This window comes from Canis lupus, chromosome 4, assembly GCF_011100685.1.
Source record: "Canis lupus familiaris isolate Mischka breed German Shepherd chromosome 4, alternate assembly UU_Cfam_GSD_1.0, whole genome shotgun sequence".
Lineage (NCBI taxonomy): Eukaryota > Metazoa > Chordata > Mammalia > Carnivora > Canidae > Canis > Canis lupus.
The window spans coordinates 70,885,742-70,899,858 of record NC_049225.1 but is presented as its reverse complement, the minus strand read 5'-3'; the positions used below and the strand labels follow the sequence as shown (position 1 = coordinate 70,899,858).

General features: G+C 33.4%; 1 protein-coding gene across 4 annotated transcripts in view; it reads right to left on the bottom strand.

Moving 5' to 3' along the window:
• The window catches only part of RICTOR (RPTOR independent companion of MTOR complex 2), a 117,375-nt gene that overhangs the window by 29,953 nt on the left and 73,305 nt on the right, over positions 1-14,117 (bottom strand). For all 4 annotated transcript variants that reach the window (XM_038535257.1, XM_038535258.1, XM_038535259.1 and 1 more), the window contains 13 exons: positions 11,667-11,734; positions 10,547-10,629; positions 9,346-9,433; positions 8,533-8,623; positions 8,358-8,424; positions 8,131-8,211; positions 6,265-6,365; positions 3,575-3,740; positions 3,183-3,284; positions 3,020-3,066; positions 1,438-1,573; positions 837-1,036; positions 293-419 (listed from right to left, as the gene is read on the bottom strand). In XM_038535257.1, coding sequence (XP_038391185.1) covers positions 293-419; positions 837-1,036; positions 1,438-1,573; positions 3,020-3,066; positions 3,183-3,284; positions 3,575-3,740; positions 6,265-6,365; positions 8,131-8,211; positions 8,358-8,424; positions 8,533-8,623; positions 9,346-9,433; positions 10,547-10,629; positions 11,667-11,734 — 1,357 coding nt within the window. The remainder of the gene's footprint in view (positions 1-292; positions 420-836; positions 1,037-1,437; positions 1,574-3,019; positions 3,067-3,182; positions 3,285-3,574; positions 3,741-6,264; positions 6,366-8,130; positions 8,212-8,357; positions 8,425-8,532; positions 8,624-9,345; positions 9,434-10,546; positions 10,630-11,666; positions 11,735-14,117) is intronic.

The window sequence follows — 14,117 nt, the reverse complement described above, 5'->3', positions numbered from 1 at the left end:
TTCGTTTTGGGACAGTTTTGCAACTGGCAGAAAAATTGGAATTGATGGTCTAGCCCCTTACGTATTTTTTTTAGTACTAGCAAAACAAAATACTTATGTTTAAATCTAGCTGCTTCTTCCCCTTTCTAGAAAAATATGGGTACTGTATATGGTTTCTTGGAGGAATTACTATTTTAAAGTAAACTCCAATTTCATCCCATATTCTTAGAATTAATAATTAATTTTACTTGGCTTTATGAGGTACTGAATTAATTGGTTATAAAAAAATAGTTTTATTGCCTGTTATACTCACATCAGTGGCTGCAGTAAGGATTTTGGAAAGGATGACTCTTGCCAATCCATCTCTGCTGTAGTCCAAGCTAGAAACGGTCAGTTTCAGCAAGTGATCTTGGTTTTTCAATGAACAGAGATTAAGGAGACTAAAAAAAAAAAAAAAAAAAAAATAGGGACGAAAATAAAAACAAGCTTTTCTTTTTTTAAAAAAAGACTTTATTTATTTGATAGAGCAAGCAAGAGAGCACAAGCAGGAGAAGCATGAAGCTCCCTGCTGAGCAGGGAGCCTGTTGCCAGGGCTGGATCCCAGGACCCTGAGATAGATCATGACCTGATCCGAAGGCAGATAGATGCTCAACTAACTTAGCCACCCAAGCGCCCTTAAGCAAGCATTTCTAAAAGAAAGCATTAATCGCAAATATCACATAAAAGAACAAAGCATCAAGATAACAACTCTAGTTTTTTTTAGTATTTTAATAAAATTTATCAAATACATGTACACAGAATAAAAAGCATACATTTCTGACTACATTAAAGTTCAGGTATAGACTAAAACAACTCACCATTGAAATACACTGCATTTTTCCAACATTTTGACTCCATGAGGATGGCAAGAAAGCGTTCCAATAAATAAAAAGTAGTGTTGACTAAGAGTAGTCAATAAACCATTATTTTGAAGACTTCTTTCAGGTTTCATTCCAGATGAGGCATTGAGCCACTGAACAATATCTTTTACCAGATCTTCTAAGTATCCTTGCCCATCCTAAAAGCAAATACATTGTTCTATTATTGGAAAAACACTTAGTGACCATAATTAGAAAAATTAACTTTAATCATATCCAAAAAATAAAATGATAATGAAGAAGTTACTAATAACAAATACCAATCACTGAGTACCTGTTCTTTTAAATTTCATTCAACACAATGCTGCATGAAGATGATACTATCTTCCATTTTACAAAGAGAAAACCAGTTCTTATTTCTATAAGGCACATAAGTTGTCCAAAGTCACGTAACTAGCTAGTGACAGAGTCAGGATTCAAATCTAGGTCTGGACTCATTCCATATGTTTCTAAATATAACTTACACATATTCAGAAATAAAAGGAAGGGGGCAAATTCAATGAAAAACATTTGTTAGGAAAATATTCAAAATGCTTATTACCTCTTCAGACTCAAGAAGAAATTCTGTAAATTGGCAACCCACAACCGTGAGCTGCTTAGACTTGGCAAAATCCAGATCCAGGTTGGCATATAATTTACTGCTGGGCTTGTAAAAGTAAAGTAGTCTTCGTACAAACCTACAGGCAAAATAAAATTACCAACAGAAAAACCAAAAAATCAATTTAAAATCTTAACCATAGCTTATGATGTAATTGGGCTTTGAATATGTTTTGGGTTTAAACCATTAGAGTAAATGGGAGGGAATAAGTATCTGGTACATCTCACACACACACACACACACACACACACACACACGCATGCAAAAACAATAACCTTATTTGTCAAGAACAGTTTGTGAAATACTTTTATGATGAGATGTCTGAAAGAAATAGTAGAGAACAAAGAAGCTAGCTGGCAAAATACAGATATAACATAGCTAGAAGATAAGCTTGGATAAATAGGAAGAAGACACCTGAACATAAATTTTCTTCTACTATTCTTTTGTGACAGTCTTTGTCCCATGATTCTATAAAATAATCCTATACTAGGTAATTGTAAGCAAAATATATCATTCTATAATTCTGTCACTTTTTCACAATTAAGCAAAAGCCAAGCCCAAAAGCTTCAGGTAAAATTTAGGCAACTGTATTTATGAAGCAATGGACCTAATTTATTATATTTCAATATCACTTTTGACATTATGGGCTAAGCTTCCATTTAACTTAATTCAATTTAATTTCATGCACTACAATCCAATCCAACAATGGTGCCAATTCTAGGATTTGGAGAAACAAAGTTGAATGACACCTCATCTCTGTTCTCAAGCAGTATGAAAAGTTGGTGCTGTTTCTTTATTCCAATGTAAGTTTATATATAGTCTCTATAAACTTAATATAGATATTAAGTTAAATTCATGAGGAGATGAATACAATCAAATAATAATATTAAGGACATAAATTTTTCAGAAAAATGAAGTAAAGTCCCTCTCATTGAATGATGAATGAAATCAGTACTGGTAGTGGATCAGTCTAAATTCATTCTGAGTAAAAATGCATGGGGGTACTAGAGAACAGCACAGTAGCTTGAAGTGATGTGTATGCTATGAACATTAGTATGTTTTATGAAAGACATGGAAAACTTCAACTTAGTTAATGGGAATGCAAAGAGGAGGACAAATGGCTAACCCTCCAAAGTCAGATGCAAATGCAAGTAGAATAGTAAAAATAAATGGCCATCACTTTGGGAAATGAACAGTATGTCCTTATTATGTCATCCTCATATGTTACTTAGGGCTAAGATTACAATATGGTTGATATTATCCCAATCTGAGAAATTTTTATCTCAAGTACTTCATTTGTTCTAAAACTAAAATCAGAATATAAATAACTAGAGAAAGAATTAGTTGATGCTTTTGGGTTGGAACAGCATACACAAAAATGTATACATGTACCTACGGAATACCAACTATTAAAATGTATGTATGTATCTTTTAAAACACCAATTATTACTTTTCATGGGTATTAGATATCATATAATTCAAATTTAAGTTCTTTCAATTTAAATGCAAAATAGTTGTTACATACCTGTGCAACTGTTCATCTTTATAGTTTCTTAGATTTACATTTGGCCACTAGAAAAATATAATGGGTTATATTACATATGTATTTATCAATTCCCAAACATATAAGCATGATGAATTACAGTGAATAATTAGTGAAGCTATAACCAAGAAGTATCTTATCATACCTTAAGAATGGTCCCTATAAGATTCCAATTCCATTCAAGATTCTCTTTATGTTGAAGGACTTGGCTATCTCTAAGGTTCATTAAAAGAGCTTCCTCTGTATCCTAAAATCATCAGAAAGTAATAAGGAAAATTAAGGCAATTCTCTTCACATCCAGAAAATGAAGTTCAAATCTTAAAAATTTAAAGAAAGATTTTTCATTTAAGGATGAATTATCAAGGCTTTTTAACTTTAAAAAGTTATAGAAACATAGCTCTAATGCTTGTAAAACTAGAAAGCCATTTGAAAATCCATAAGCCTGAGTAAAACTAACTCAGCAAGTATAGCGTATTAACGTCCATCAGTTAAAAATTAGGAAATGAAGTTAAAAATTGCGATGTTTCATTTGAGTACCTTAAGAACAAATATATCTTTCTGAACTCGGAGATACTGATCCCGTTTCTGGTGGGTTGCAATTGCTTTCTGAATAATGTGATCTAAATGAAGGCTGTAAGGCTTAGGTCCTCGTTTCTTCATTTCATGGAAGCGTTTTAAACAGTTCAAGGCTGCACTGGCTCGCCTGTTGAAAAAAAACGGAATTAATTCTGTAGCAAAGCTAGCATAATTTTAAAGAGATCACTTTGGTAAATTATCCTAGTAAAATATATAAATTTAAGGCTAGAGATGGTTGCTAGAAAGTAAATTATTTAATCAAATTTGGAACCACAAAGAAAAAAAAATCAAGAACAATGCTATTTGTATGAAAAAACACTATGTAAATCCAACTAAATATGTATTTACTAATCTTTTCTTCTGTGGTGGCAGGCACTTTAAAAAAAAAAAAAAAGATTTTATTTATTCATGAGACAGAGAGACAGAAACATAGGCAGAGGGAGAAGCAGGATCCCCACAGGGGGCCTGATGTGGGATTCAATCCCTGGACCTGGGATCATGACCTGAGCCAAAGGCAGACAATCAACCACTGAGCCACCCCCAGGTGCCCTATGGTGGGGACTTTTTGTATATTGGTTTTAAGAACTCCTACAAAGTTAGAAACCTAGTTTTCTCTATTTTCTTACAGAAGTTTAAAAACTTGCTTTTCCCATTTAAATCCTTAATCCATCTAAAACTGATTTTTATTTATAATATAAGGCTGGAATATTTCATTTTCTCCCCATGTGGATAATTGATGATTCCAGTATCAATTTGTATAGTCTCTATTTCCTCCCACTGATCTGCAATTGTAAATGGTATTTTTTTTAAAAAATTATTTTTAATTCCTTGTTTGTGGTTCATAAAAGCAGAGTTTTTGAGAATCTGGTAGCAAAAAAGTCTCAACTCCAGAACTCCTGGGAAAAACAAATTGGATTTAAAATTTTAAAACCTTGAGATGTGCTCAGATTGGCAAGTATTTATAAATAAAGAGCTTGCTGAGTAAAAAAGAACACCACCAAAACAAAACAAAAACCATTATAAGGTTCTTATTGCTGAAATTCTGAAGGTAAATTTGAATTCTGGATGAACCATGAAATTCATGGGTCATAACCTGAACCATAGAGTTTAGGTCTACAAGGACTCAGGAAAAACATTCTTCCATCATCAAACTACTAAAATAAAAACTGAAAAGGATGACTGGCTGACTCAGTCAGTATAGTATGTGGCTCTTATCTCAAGGTTGTCAGTTCGAGTCCCATGCTGGATGTAGAGAGAGGTTACTTAAACTTAAAAAAAAAAAAGCTGAAAGCTATGAAAGCCTAGAGTTGGAACTGAGATGGTCCCTAATACTCTTAGTTTATAATACAACTTCTATTAAATAATAGTATATCCATTGGCAGAGTTAAAGTTAATAGAATATTATTTACTTATTGTGAGGCCCATATGTGTACTTCTGAACTAACTAAACTTTTAAGAAATATATAACTTAATAAAAATTCACAGTTCTGAACAGCTAATGAACTAGATTTCATTAACATTACAAAAAGTCCAAATATATAGATTTCTCTAATCATAACAGGTAGAATTTAAAAAAAAAAAAGGGGAGGGGAAACACCTGGGTGGCTCAGCGGTTGGGTGCCTGCCGCCTATCTTCGGCTCAGGTAGTGATCCAGGATAGAGTTCCACATCGGGCTCCCTACAAGGAACCTGCTGCTTCCCCCTCTGCCTGTGTCTCTGCCTCACTCACTTTATCTGTATCTATCATGAATAAATAAATAAATCTTTAAGAAAAATTTTAAAAAAAAGAAAGAAAGAAAAAGAAAACACTCCTGGTTTAGACAAAGTCTTAACAAAATGAAAAAGATTCCTACTAGCACTTTCCAACCAGGCTTCTCCATTTTTACCTTTTAAATTTTATTTTATTAGCAATGTGAAATTCTAACAGAGCTACAGCTGTATTACCATAGTTTTGTTTCAAATTTTGTTTGCAATATTTCCTTCAGTATTAAGAGTTTAACTTACTTCAATGCCTATACTACAAGTTATTAAATTCCAACATTTTTAATCACACATACAAAAGATATTGCTACTCTTTGTGCTTTATTAACTTGAAATATTTTATTTTATTTATTTATTTTTTTAATTTTTATTTATTTATGATAGTCACAGAGAGAGAGGCAGAAACATAGGCAGAGGGAGAAGCAGGCTCCATGCACCGGGAGCCCAACGTGGGATTCGATCCCGGGTCTCCAGGATCGCGCCCTGGGCCAAAGGCAGGCGCCAAACCGCTGCGCCACCCAGGGATCCCTTAACTTGAAATATTTTAGACATTAAAGAGCCTGAACTGCTGCTCAAAACATAAAATAGTCCAGAAATTTTTCAAAGAACATTTTTAATTTTGTGGCAGAAAGTTTACGTCCTTGGCAAGAAACATGCTAGAAAAACTTGATTTTACTAAGCTATAATAATACTTGGTAGCCTAAAATACAAATTATCAAATAATACTATCAATCTTCCCCTCATCTGTAAGGCATCCTTAAGAGAATTAAAAAAAAAAAAATTTCCAAGCATAATCTACATACACATATGCAATTTTTGAAAGAGAAGGTCATGTAAGTGGGTATTAAATACACCAGGCATAGTCTTAGCTACAGAGCTATGATACTCACAATCTCTTTTCCTTGGGGATATCAAAAGATGCAGCCATATTCATGAGGGTTGGCAGGCAGTGCAAATGATGGCTATGTGAATGAGGAAGAATTGTATTTGCCTAAAGTAAAATATAACATTTTTTAAGAGTTGACAAATAGAAATATTTTGTTATAGATTACTCATAGATGAAATACTAAAGGTTTTACTCATAAAGTGAACGTAATGATTTACTTTCCAATACATACTTACTTATAATTCATCTTATCTTTCAACAAGATGGGACAGAATGAAGATACACACTCCTGTTACATTAAAAAATAGTCTGAATTTTACAGATCCTTTATTTTAACATTATAGTGTTAAGTGGTAACCAATTAAATTCAATTCTTAAATGATCTGAAAGGTTTACATTTCAAAACTTAGATCCAATGCTATAATGTTACATTAATCCTGCTTTCCAAACAAAATTCACCACTCAATCTGCTTTCCACCAATGAAGAGAAGTAATTAAATGTGGAAGCCAGAAAATCTAAGCATAATAAGCAATGAACTAATAGCACTATACTCAAAATAACCAGCTGTTATATTTCAAGGGAATCAAGAATTCTGGTCATGAAGGAAGGAAAAGATGAAATCTATAAAAAAGATTCCTTCATAAGAAGCAAATAATTCTAGATACTGATATAACCTTAGAATGAAAGAATGAAAATAAAAATCACATCTGAAAACCTGCAGTATTACTTAATTCTTCCATGGATGGGCTGAAGGAGAATGAAGCATGTAGATAAACAATTCATTGGTAAACAAGACAGTTATCGTTAAACTCTGTTAAACTCTCTTCACATCACTCACAGAGCCCAGCTGATGTGGAAAAAAAAAAAAATACTGGAGGTAGTATTGACTGAAACAACAACAACAAAAATACTATGCCAATAAAAGAAAATCATAACATACTTTTAAAAGATCTGCCACATGGTTACTTCCTCCTTTAATGAGTTTAAAGTGGTTCGTTTTATTCAATATTCTACTAACAGGTGACCTATAAACAGGAATTCTACCTTACAAACAATCAGTTCTCCCATTGCTTGATTTGCTGGGATTAGAGAATGGTCAGATTACTTTCTTAGCTCCTTGTTTCCCAAAGTTACTGATGTCACAAAATCAAGGCAAAAAAACTCCAAAAAAACTAAAAAAAAAACCCCAAAAAGTACTCAACTTCTAAATCTCAACTCAGAGAATATGTTCAAACAAGGGAGTTACATTTTGAATTTTTTTTCACAAAGTTTTCTAAAATTCAGGCACTGACTGTCATATGTCAATTCCACTGCTACCCGACTGACGTAGTATCTAGTTTTGGAATTTCTTGTTAGGCAGCAAGTCATTCTAAGATATGTTAAGATTTATAGGGGCAGCCTGGGTGGCTCTGCAGTTTCGCGCCGCCTTCAGCCCAGGGCGTGATCCTGGAGACCCGGAATCGAGTCCCACATCAGGCTCCCTGCATGGAGCCTGCTTCTCCCTTGGCCTGTGTCTCTGTCTCTGTCGCTCATGAATAAATAAATAAAATATTAAAAAAAAAAAAAAAAGATTTATAGGACTCAAAATGTCATCAAAAGTAAGTATAAAAATCAGTATTCAGTACTTTTTTTACATTTTTTTCACTTATAAAACTAGCCTACACTATATATACACACACAGTAACATATACACACATACATTTATGTATAGATAGATACAAGGCATCATCAAGGGCTCTTTGCAATGCAAAGACACTCAAAAAGCGTAAATTTACTTAGAGATATTACAAAGTAACATTATTAAAATAATCTGTTTTATAAATTAAGACATTAATAGTATGAAACATAATCAAAAGTTGCTAAACTTACCATATGTAAAAGCTCTCCTAAAAGGATGGTAGCTCTAACTGAGATATGGTCATCACTGTTTGTTATCACTTCAACCAATCCCTTTGAAAATAAGAAGAAAATATTATAGTTGCAGAATAGCATGTAGGAATACATTTATGAATCATATGTATGCTTGTTGCTCTGAGAGAACTTTGTCAGAGAAAATTAAAAAGTAAAATAGGATAAAATAAGTTTATAATTCTTACCTCTAGAAGTCCATTACGAATAAATGCGGAGAGTATCAGTGCCAAATAATTATCCATGAGGTCTGGCCTAGAAATAAACAGAGCACAGACACAGCTTAAATACTGTTCAACATATTACATAATTTAACATAAAAATAGTATTTGTAATAAATTTGAACTATTCCCCTAATTCTACCTGGATCTGGCACGATGAGGAAGAATAGTTTTTGCCTCAGCTGCTACGAAGCCATCTGAAAGTCTCCAACTGTCTTGGAATCTGCCTGGATCTAAAATAGTTAAAATTAGGTAGTTAGAAGAAAAATAAGAAATCACTAAAACACATCAGTTAACCATCAGCTAATCAGGCCATAAATAATGTTTTAAAATGTTGGTTAAATAAATAGACAGAGGGGCACATAGGTTGCTCAGCTGGTTAAGTGACCAACTCTTGATTTTGGTTCAGGTCATTATCTAGGGGTTGTGGGATTGAGCCCCATGTGGGGCTCCTTACTTAGTGGGGAGTCTGCTGGTCATACACTCCCTCCCTGCTGCCTCCACCCCTACTAAGATAAATAAATAAATCTTTTAAAAATGTTAAAAAAAAAAAGACTGAAAAGGCATACAGAAAAAAATGATTTATTGATGTACAGTGTCTAAACTTTCATTTTGGGACTTAGGAATCATTTGGCTAAAATAAAATTATACTGAGAATTAGATAATCTAATTTGAGAATTATATCAGTTTCTTATCTTTGCCCTTCCTTTCTTTGTCCATTTTTCTACTAATTTCACCGCTCATCTGTAATACCTAGGGTGATGATAAAGAAATCAAAATTTCTTATTTTTGGAAATTTGAGGTTTTATTTTAATGCTAATTTAATGCCATGATGATGCAGTAAGAAAATGATATTCAATATTTAGTTCAGTATTTTGCCTTTGAGAGACTCAGCTGATAAACCATTTTAAAAATCACAGTATATGAATAGATACAAATGGATTTCAATACTTACCTACACTGAGCAGTGCTTCTATGAATTCTTCAGTCACAACAGGTAGAGGAAGACGAAATATATCATAGAGCACTTCAAGCAGACCTCGCTGCAAGTGCAAATAAATGCGGTTCATTTACTTTTATGGAATGAATCTTCATTTAAATTTAAAAACTTAAAACAGAGGTTTTAAATGTCTTATTCACAGAAGGAAAAACTGATAAAATCAGAACTACTTATTTTAGAAAACTGCCATCTCAGGACTACACTTGAGAAGAGATAACTACAGCGTGCTATATTACATACACAATTTAATCTTTTCAATTAATCTTTTATTATACCATTGTAGTACATATGGAGAAGTAGATATACAGGTGAAACATAATTTGCCAAAGGTAATGGAGCTATAAAGACTAAAATTAGGAGTCAAATTTCAGTGGGCCAGACTCCAAAAACGATGTTCTTTCCCCATCTGTGAAGTAAGCAGTCAAGTGAATAGCCCCAACCTTCAGTTCCCTGCTTATAGATCTTTCCATCTATAATCACATCCCTTCCATTTCCATGGTCTAAAGGCTTTTCAGTTCACATTTTAAGCAAGGCACCCTTGGCTAGTATTTTCTAATATTTTTCAACTCCAGGTTTGGTTCACATAGAGAAAAACAAGAAAAGGGCAGGTTTTAATCAGTTGAACACAAAACAAAACCATCTAAGTGGAAAAGAAAGAACTACTGAAGAGTTTATATTTTTTCCTCCAATTTCAATTTGTTTTAGCCACATTTTAGGAATATATCTGATAATTAAGCATATTAATATTAACAACCCAATTTTAATGAAAACCACCACTCATTACAAAAACATGTTAGAAGGCATAAGATACATAAATACTGTATTTACTTTTTACTGAATAGAGTTTTGAACTGCTTGAACCTTTTACAGTGAGAATGCCCTTCTGTACTGTTTTCATTTTTTAATGAATAAAGCATAATTAATTTCATATTTTTAAGTTCGTTTTTAATTCAGCCATAGTTCCTAACATCACTGTTTCAAATTATTTGTATTACCCTTAGGGTTCAACCAAGTAGTAAATATTTATTCATGTATTTTTTAAATGCTCTGTGATACATATGAATAATTCACGAGGAAAAAGCAATACCTGAAACAACTTTTTTTAACAATTAATTTCCTCTGTTAAGTCTGGAAATGAAACAGAGTAACTACCTACCCTTATTTCCATGTTTGGTATACAAAGTACTCCAATTAGGGATTGGATCCCAGAGTTTCCAGGTTTACATAAATTAATAATACCTAAAGAGGATAAAAAAGAAAAAATATCACTAATCTAAATTTCAACAAAATCTATAGCAATATATTCATAATGTAAAATCTGTGATATTTTTCCAGATAATTCCAAAACTGTGCTATTATTTGGTTATCATATCTAATATTTCCCTACTGACTAGAGAGTATCAGTAATTTTTATCATTTAAATTCCTTCTTCTATTTGTTGCATACCCAAAAAAGTTCATCAATCTGACTGCTTACTATTTGTTTGCTGATGAGTGATTCTCAGAATACAGGAGACAGGACAATGCCCTATCTCTCTTATGTAATACCTCTTAATCTAAAGTGAAGTGAAAAAAAATGAAAAAAAAAAAATAAAGTGAAGTGAAAAATTTGCTTGGCATTTGTCTTTTAAAAGTGTAATTCTAAAATTTATTGAATGTACAAAAGACTGTAACTGGTAGAATTCAAATAATCTGTATAGATAAAAATTTTAAGTGGAGTAATTAGGTCAAACAGTTTAAAGCACATTAATATATAAAAAAGGAAGGTTTGCTGAATAGCCAATAAACAAAAAATATTCACTATCATTACTCATTGGGGAAATCTAAGTAATATTCACAATTGGGTACCATTACACACCAGCCAGTATGGCTAAAAACTTTAAGACAACATGAAATGCTGGTAAGGATGCAGAGCAACTGGAACTCACATAGACTGTTGATGGGAGTATAAAATAGCCTAAGTATTTTCAGAAAAAGTCTGGCAGTTTCTTATAAAACTAAACATATATCTACCTTGTGACTCAGGAATTCCATTTGGGTATTTACCCAGGGCAAATGAAAGCTCATGCCCATAGAAAAACTTTTTTAATCACCTAGGTAATCATTAGCACTTGACTTACAAATAGTCAATTTTAGTAATTGTTACAAATCCCTCTCACTCTAATAATAACATACAAAGTTAAGACTAGGTTAACATCTAAATAGATGCTACAATAATAATTTAACATTTGAAAAAATAATCAAGTTTTTCTTATTAAGCAGCACAGATTAACTTACCTGCCCATGACCGGAATGTTGCTATGATTCCCATTTTACTGGCTAGAAACCTTGCTTCTCTGTCCTCTCTTGGAGTGGGGAATGCAAGGGGCAGAAATCAAAGAAAACAAATGTCAAAATAAAAAGTGAGATTTTTCTCCTAAAGTATCAGGGAAAGAAAACCTATCTATCATTTGTTAACATTTAAATATTTACAAGGAAATAAAACATGTTAAAAAAAAAAAGATCTACCTCAAGAAAAATTACCCATATACTGACTCCTGCCCCAATTTAAAATTCCCAACATAGTTTAAAGTAAGTTATAAATTCCACTGTTCAATTTAGTTCTACTTTTCCTGCTTTCTGAAAACTATTCTTAGATACCTCATTAATACCTTTAATTGAGCACTAGAGACAGCATCACCCTATTTAATAAGCATCCCTGTCAAAAGGCTACCCCTTAGCAAAGAAAATACCTCTTACTTTTACATGTATTCTTTTTTCAAAGTTTGTTATATGTGTGTGCACATGCATATATATAAAATCTCTACACCCAATGTGGGGCTTGAACTAATGACCTCAAGATCAAAAATCACATTCTCTTCTGAGTCAGGCAGGTGCCCTACCACACATATTCTCTTTACTTGAAAATTCTTGCCCCAAAGTTATTTCAAAATTTCTAACAAGCAAGTTCAACATCCCATATATATTCATTGATATTTTAAAATAACTAGATTGGGCAGCCTGAGTGGCTCAGCGGTTTAGCGCCGCCTTTGGCCAGGGCATGATCCTGGAGACCCAGGATTGAGTCCCACGTCAGGCTTCCTGCATGGAGCCTGCTTCTCCCTCTGCTGTGCCTCTGCCTCTCTCTCTCTCTCTCTGTGTCTCTCATGATTAAATAAACAAAATCTTAAAAAAAAACCCTAGATATTAATATCACCAGCTATTTTCTAATTGTGTATCTAAATGTCTCACTTGTTCTTTCCTAAGCAATAGTTTATAACCATTAATCAAGCAATAGATTTATATTCATTAAATTTTCCATGTATGGCTTATGGCCAGTTTTCAATACTTAATAGCAATCTTAAACTACTTATGCCACCTCAACCACCTCTATTCTCTCAACTGTGTTTTTCTGTGCCATCTTTTTGTCTTCCCTAATAAAGCCCTTAACAGCGGTAAGAACACAGAAATCCAGAGAACTTGGAAAGAAAAAGCGGGGAAGACATTAAAGAAAAAAAAAAAAAAGAAAATAATCAACTTAAATAGTGAGCAGTCTGCAAAAGAGGAATGAAACACTTAAAAAGACATATAAACAAACCACACCTAGCTCTATAGTATCAAATAAATGAAAACATAACGGAAACTAAAATGAGGAGATGGGGTGGTGGAAGAAATGAGATAAATGAGATTTAGACAATTATGGGATAAAGCTTTTGGCACTCCTCTTAAAAATGTTACTGACAGGAGTGCCTGGGTGGCTCAGTCAGTTAAGCATCCAACTCTTGATTTTAGCTCAGGTCATGAAACAGAACCCCATGGAGCCTGCTTAGGAGTCTCTCTCTCTCTCCCTCTGCCCCTCCCCCTGCTCATGCATGATCTCTTTCTCTTTCTCACACACACACAAAAATATTAGTGACATACTTAGAGTGATTGCCTGGTAATTCATTCTCTAATCTATTCAATAAATTTGTAGTACTAAAAAAAAAAATCACTCCATTTTCTCTTGTTTCCTGGCCATAAATGTACCCATGCCTCCAAAACTATCCACACTCCAGGAACTAAATGCAAGTAAATTATAGAACCGAACAGGTAAGAAAGGATTTTGGTGGAATGTACCTTCCTTCTCCAACTCTAAAAAATAGCCAGGCTCATCTCTCACTCATCTTAGTAGGCAGAATTCTAAAAATGTCCTCCATCTCCCTCAAGATTCCATGCCCCAAACCCTGGATCTTGGAATATGGTATCACTGCCATGATTGTGACTAATTTATGTTTTATAGCCTGGCAGATCTTAAAAGACAGGGAGATCATCTGGTAGGCTTGATCTAATTGGAGAGCTTTCAGCAGTTGGTGGCAGAAGACAAAACAGAGATTCAGCACAAAGGATTTGAGGAATTTTTGCTGTGTTTGAAGACAGAGGGAGCCACGTGCCAAGGAAAGAGGGTAGCCTATAGGAGCTGAGCGTAGGCCTCAGCTGTCAGCAAGGAAACACAGACCTAGTTTTATAATAGCAAGGAAGTAAATTCTGCCAACAACCTGAATGAGGTTGGAAATGGGTTTTTCATCAGAACCCCCAGATAAAAGCTGTGCCAGACTTTTGACCTACTGAACTGTGTGCTAATAAACTGATGTTATTTTAAGCTGCTACATTCATAGTAATTTTTCATGTAACAGCAGAAAGTGCATTTCTCCCATCAATAAGGAGAATGTTAAGTGTCATTAGGAAAAGCCAAGAAAGGGGCTTAAAAAT